At 45.1% G+C, this 6477-nt stretch overlaps 1 protein-coding gene across 2 annotated transcripts; it reads right to left on the bottom strand.

Moving 5' to 3' along the window:
• Positions 1-1666: 1666 nt before the first annotated feature.
• Positions 1667-4989, bottom strand: LOC136527600 (F-box protein SKIP31-like). 2 transcript variants are annotated; one of them, XM_066520382.1, is made up of 8 exons: positions 4712-4989; positions 4299-4618; positions 4130-4202; positions 3712-3822; positions 3414-3588; positions 3178-3302; positions 2914-2974; positions 1667-2054 (listed from the first exon to the last, which is right to left on the bottom strand). In XM_066520382.1, exons 1-8 carry the CDS (start codon positions 4910-4912, stop codon positions 1984-1986), a joined length of 1137 nt encoding a protein of 378 aa, XP_066376479.1. In that variant the 5' UTR covers positions 4913-4989; the 3' UTR covers positions 1667-1983. The 2 variants fall into 2 exon arrangements, with proteins under 2 accessions (XP_066376479.1, XP_066376478.1); XM_066520381.1 differs by having other exon boundaries at positions 2914-2980; positions 4712-4988.
• Between the last annotated feature and the right edge of the window lie 1488 nt (positions 4990-6477).

The following is a 6477-nucleotide window of genomic DNA, read 5'->3' as shown; positions in this document are numbered from 1 at the left end:
CTTTTGCTGTGACAGACTTGCAATCTCTTCTGCTTTTCCGGCTTGCAGTTCTTGCTACTACGTTCAAATTGACTTGGGAGAAAAAGGTGTAAACTTTGAAGAGCAGTGCCACTTGACCACAGCATGCAGAATAATGGTGCGAGAGTGATGGAACTTGACTAGTTGACTTCTCAGTACATCGAGCTGTCATAGCCGACTAGCATCATCAGTGCATAAACAAACCGAGCACGCAAAATACGTAGATCCATTGACCTGAAAAATGAAGCGCTTCGTTTGCTACATTTTAGTCATTTTAAAAACGGTACTACTTTCTGTAGGTTGTCATCCGAACGCTCCTGAACGCTCCTGTTGGTGGGCCGTGAGCCCAACGACCCCCCTCCTATCCTATTCTATCTGTTCGTCCACTTGTTTCTCCATCTTATCATATCTGTTTGTCCACTTGTTTTTTCAGAACCAGTCACGCATATCACCGCAGCGCCATGATCGTGCTCCGTCGCGTCGCCTCCGATGTCCGGGCGCTCGCAGGCCGGCATCTCCACTGCGCCCGAGCGTGGCCGCCCGCCTTCCCCCCTCTCCATCGTGCCTCCTTCCTGCCACGGACGCCCTCTTCCTCCTGGCCCTTGCGTCGTCCTCGCCTTGCTTTGGTGCCAGATGTGGCTGCCTCTTCGGCCCGCTTCCTACGCCGTCTCATGGCACAGCCCTCCGCCGATGGCGCGTAGTAGATGAATTCCTCTGACACAGGTGTACGCAGCCGCGTGGCCCTCCTGTTTGTTATGGCGTCGTGATGTGCTGGGTGCCTTGATGCGCCTCCGCCCCCTCCTCGCGTAGATGTCTTCCGCGTCGCCCGTGCTGATGGCCGGCCTGCTCGTGGATGACCTTGGACGGTAGCGGCATGGTGGCTTGGTGCAGTGGGGCCGCGTGCGTAGCTGCGCTCCCTCCGTACGGCAAGCAGCAAGGAGATGTTGCGCGAAAGCGCATGTTGCAAGTGTATGTTTCAATTGTTTGAGATGTTTCAGAGGTACGTTGCAAATGTTTCGCATGGATGTTGTAAAAGTAGATCGAGATGTTGCAATGGCTATACAAGCATGTTGCAAGAGTCTGAAATGTTTCATTTGTTTCTCAGACATATGTTGCAAGCGCTTTATCTGGATCTTGCATATGTTTCAGACATATGTTGCAAGTGTTTTATCTGAATGTTGCATATGCTTGCAACGGCTTTTAAGTATTTTCAGGCGTTTTGCAAGTGTTTCAGACGCATATTGCAAGTGTTTCAGACGTATGTTGCAAGTGTTTCAGTTATTATGTTGCAAGTGTTTCATCTGGATGTTGCAAAAATAGATCGGGTGTTGCATATGTTGCAATGGGATCCACCTGTGGCGGCTGCAACTGCTGGCACAGACGATCCCCGCGTGCTCGATATGAAGGGGGGTGTAAGCGGTCCCATGTACAGGAAAGCAATCCCCACGTGCGCGCGGGAAAGCAGAGCTAAAGCGGGCAGTCCCCATGTGCAAGCGGATGGCATGGGTAGGGCGACGCACCCACGCTACGCGGGCACGGAAAATGAAGGTGGCGCAGAAACAGAGGGGCGCGCGACACCAGCGCGGACATCTGGGCGCTAGTATCTCCCTTTTAAAAAGTTATAACTCAAAATCAAGACGCATCAGTATCTCACATGCATCTAACCGATACACCAACATCATATCATACAATACAAACAAAAGGCTCATTATGTACCTTAATATTTTATTACAGGCATACATCTCGTTTAATTTAGGAAACCATACGACAACATAACTCCCTCAGCTGATCAAAACATATCAGTGATCTACCTCAAAAGTTAGTCTATTCTTAGGTACATCCTGGAGGGTGAAATGTGGTAAAACATAGCACAGAGCTATACATCCCGCATTCCCGCTTGTTTCATCTTCACAAGTAGAAGCTTGATCATGTAGCAAGAGTGAAGGACATATCGACAGAAACACATCAACAGAAACACAAGGCATCCTCAAGTTCCTTCTCATCAGTGCAGTTGTAACCCAACATAATCGCTCGCGCTGTTCATTGTATCAAAAGCATGATCACGGTCAGTAAGTGAAATGAAACATTGCAAACAAAATCACTAATACAGACTTCTATTACATTGCATTAATAGAAGAGCAATGTTCAAAGAAAAGAAAGCCACAATGAACAGTATGCAGAAGGTTACATAGTGCCAGGCAGTTACTTGCATAAGAACGTTCTAAAAGAAGACAGGACCAAGACGCAGTGACCCACCTCCTACTTCTATCCTCACTTTCACTATGAGAAATTCAGAAATAAGAAATTTTAAATTCTAACTTGTTGGCATCTTGATATCAACAGACAATATACTACATAAGATTCAAAAGGAATAAAGGACTACTTTGGGAGTGTTCGTTTGATAGATGAACTCATCCTACAAGGCCATGATTTTTGGTGGGGCTATTCCATCCTTTATATTAATCATGTGCATATGAGGAATGAGATTGATGATGGTCAGCCCATTCCATTCCTCAAAACAAACAAGAATGTGAGGCAAAAGATTGGTGATGGGCCACCTCATTCCTCAAGCCAAACAACCCTGTTATTCATTTACTCCTATTCCTATGAGGCTAGGATTAAAAACAGAACAAATGAAGAATAAAGAATTCCGGCTCGGCCCAGGAAAGCGCTGGCAACAACATAAAGAAAGGGGTCCATGTAGCTGCTGCGCCCGCCCACTGAGCAGCAGGTTCGGCAACAAAAGTAGATGTTCAAAACCTAATAAATTTAATTATCTCTTCCATTCTATGGCCCCGAAAATGCCAATATTAGCACAAATCTTGCCTTAAGACAGCTCCAGGGTAGGTAAAGGTGGGTTTCTTTCTCAATTTCAAACAAGAAAACTCGACTCACCGTAACGTCCAGATCCCATGAATGGCTCTGCTTCATCCACTACACCAGCCTGTTGCAGATCCTGAAACTTCCAAATAACCAAATGTTAGTCACGAGGGCAAACCAGACACAGAAACCCGGTAGCATTTGCTAATAAACTAGTGACATGATAATGTTGTGCATGGTGCAGGCTATGGATGATTTTTCCCTGGCAGAGACAACTTGAAACCGTGTACATGCACATCAATGGAAAAAAGAAAGCAAGGAACTTTGTAGAGGACTTACAGTATCATCAGCATCCCATTCATCATCAGGACACAGCCACCTCTCAAAGCAGTGGCCAGATATCGTACAAAGAAGCAGCCCACTAGATTGGTCCAAGACAAATTCACGACAAGCATCATCACAAACTGAAATCAAAAGAAACAAAAACATTTTCAGGCATGATCTAATTACACATCAACAGATAGAGAGAGGAAATCGTGCTGGATAAACGGATATAGAGAGGAAATATGTATTACCGTGGACACGACCAGTCTTCTCACAAATGTAAGCATCGCCAATCTGGGTGTATGAGCATGTATTTCCAGAACAAGAGTGCCCCTTGACAGCTTCATCAGTAAGCCCCCGGCTGTTTTTCCAACTAGATACCTTATCAGCTACTGTCTTATCAAGCATAACCTTGTCGTCGTTGACCTTCAAAATCCAGATGAAGAGCACTTGAAGTTTCGTCACACAAGACAATTTTGTTGGATCGAAGGGAAACTACAAGATGGACATTTGACAAAGATAAAACAAAAGTATGAATTTAGTAATTACTTCTGACGGATGGGGGGTTTGACTCCTTTTTGCAGCCTGCATCTGAATATAGTACTCCTTGAACTCTGTAGGGGTATTCCTCACAAATTCAACCATATCCTCTCTATCTCTCTGGGGATTAAACACAACAGAAAAAACAACATTACCAAGACTTCATCAATACAATAGTAGCATCAAACAAATATATTGCACAGCAATATTGACAGAATATTATTTTGTTCAGCTGAGTATGGTGTAACAAAGAAAGCTTTGCACTTCAACATGCACCTAGTGCCCAAATCATTGGTTCATATTTACAGCATGTAACTAGACCTAGTATCCAAATCGCCTGTGTGCACTAAAACTAACTAAAAATGCCATTTTTAATGTCCCTGACTACCTCAAATTAGAAGCAGTGATGATGAACAGATGAATTTACCTGTATGTAGAGGTTCTTCCAAGCGCACTCCCTGAATTTGGCATTGGAGGCCAGTCCCCACCTCATGCAGTACCTGAAAATATCAGAAAGGCAAGGAACATGTAAGTCTCAGTCGAATTGCGTCGAATTTGGCAACGAATCGACAGCGCAGCCTCCTCAGCCAACTTACAGCCGACGCCAGAGGGTCTCGTCAGACGCGGCAGCATTCATGAAGCGGCAGACTAGAGCGCAGGAGATGAGGTCCTCGGAAGAGAGGAACTTGAAGATCTGCAGGAACAGCTCAGGGGGGATGTTGCTGAACATGCCCGTGTCGATCTGAGGCGCCACGGCCTTTCCTTTCGCCTGCCTCCTCTTCTCCTCCCTCTTCGCCCTCTTGGTCTGCTCCCCCTCGCTGCCGCTGCCGCTGCAGCCATCCCCGTCCGATCCCGAGCCCTGCTTCCGCTTATTCTTCGCGGCATCACCGTCCTCCTCCTGCTGCCGCTGCTCCTGCTGCGGCAACCAATTCGATTGCTGTCAGAGACCTGATTCCCAGCCATGAAAAAGATTCGATACGAAGGGAGAGAAGAGACAGAGAGTGCTCACGTCAATAGGATCCTCGTAGCTGGATCCGAGGATCTCCGACTCGAGGAAGCTGGCGAGGCCGTCGACGTCGTCCTCCTCTTCCTCGTCGCCTCCGCTGCGGGGTTCTCCTCCTTCACCTGGCTCCTCCGGATCTAAAGGCCCGTCGTCGGGGAAATCGTCGTCATCCAGGCCTGCCTCCTTGTCTCCCTGCACGTCGGCCATCCTCCTCCACCGCCCCCGACGCCGCCGACGGATCGCCTCACCGCCCTTGCCCTACGGGAGAGGAAGATATCGGTGCGGTTGGAGGAGAAGACGCGTGATCCACCAGAACACGTGGGTGGGCCGAATCTCGAGTCCGGCCCGTGGCGCAGGGATCTGTGGTCGCAATCATTTTACTGGGCCTAGACGTCATTAGTGTGATAGGAGGCCTGTCTTAATTTTTTAGTTGGGCCATGATTGTTGCTTGCTATTTCTTCTTCCAGGAGCTCCTTTCGTCTCGGAGGAATTGAAATCAGAAAAAGTCTATTTTATCTTCCTGAATTATTCTTGAAGTTTAGTTTTCCTCTAAACTCGAAAAACAGGTAAACCACATCTCTCAACTTTTAAAATCGTCCATTTTACCTCCCTGACCCTATTATAGGTGGTTTTCAAAGGTGGTTTTGTCTTTTTATTTTTTATTTATTTTGGCTGAATATTTAAAAAATTATAGTAAATCACAGAAAAATCATAAAATCGAAAATCCAATTTTGTTGGACTCCACATGAGTAGATCTACACAGTAAACATATAATGTTGTATGCTTTAGTACAAAGTTTTTATTGTACTTTTAGATCTATGTTTTTTCTGTAATTAATTCATAGCTATAGTTTCTATGTTTCAATTATGGTAAAATTTTTATGGTGGTATAATTATTGTATGTTTTAACTGTAGTACAAATTTCATACTCGTTTCTATTTTTACACACTTTAAACTATTTTAAAACTATTTAATAAGCATAAAACTAAATAAATCTATAACTTAGTTATACATGATCCAATGAGCATAAAATTTTTACTATAGTTTAATCCTACAGTAGTTAGCCCACTATTGACGGTAGTTAACATTCATCATAAACCGTCAATATAACGTGTATAAATGGCTAAAAAGGATCACAAATGTAGACTTAGGGGTTTAAACTGATAAATTTTATGAGTTTTGGTGAATCTGTGTTTCCAGCAGGATTTATTCAGAAAAACGCCAAGGAGGACCTATTCATCAAAAGAAATCACGAATTTCCGCCACGTAATCAACATGGAAAGACTCTAGAAGACTCCAGAAGGCGAATCATCGAAGCGGGACACGTGTCTCTGACATGTGGGGCCGCTCGGCCCCTGTGGGTCCCACCTGTCACCCTCGCTGTTATGTCGGTTCTCCACTATCTTAAGGATTGTATCTCCGTCGTTCTTTAAGTCGGTTTGATTCAAGGGCTCACGTTGAACGCTCCGAGCTATATATACCAGCCTACACCCCCCTCTAGGGCATGTCTCATTTGATCCTAAGAGCTGAGAAGCTAGAAACCCTAATTCAGATATCCACCAGGATCAAAGCTAGCAATCCAGAAAAGATTAGTCCTCAATAGGATGTAGTCTTGTACTAGAGATAGTGAGATAGAGTGAGAGGGAAGAGTTTGGAGAAGTCTCGGCCTGTCGGTGCTCTCTCTACAGCTTGTACCCTGATGGAATCAAGTTCTTCTTGAGCTTACTTCTGAGATTTCTCTAGTAATCAACTTCTAATTTAAATAAGCATCTT

The sequence above is a fragment of the Miscanthus floridulus genome, chromosome 19 (genome assembly GCF_019320115.1).
Source record: "Miscanthus floridulus cultivar M001 chromosome 19, ASM1932011v1, whole genome shotgun sequence".
In the NCBI taxonomy this organism is placed as follows: domain Eukaryota; kingdom Viridiplantae; phylum Streptophyta; class Magnoliopsida; order Poales; family Poaceae; genus Miscanthus; species Miscanthus floridulus.
Note: the sequence above shows the minus strand (reverse complement) of the source record. Positions and strands in the feature narration are given on the sequence as shown.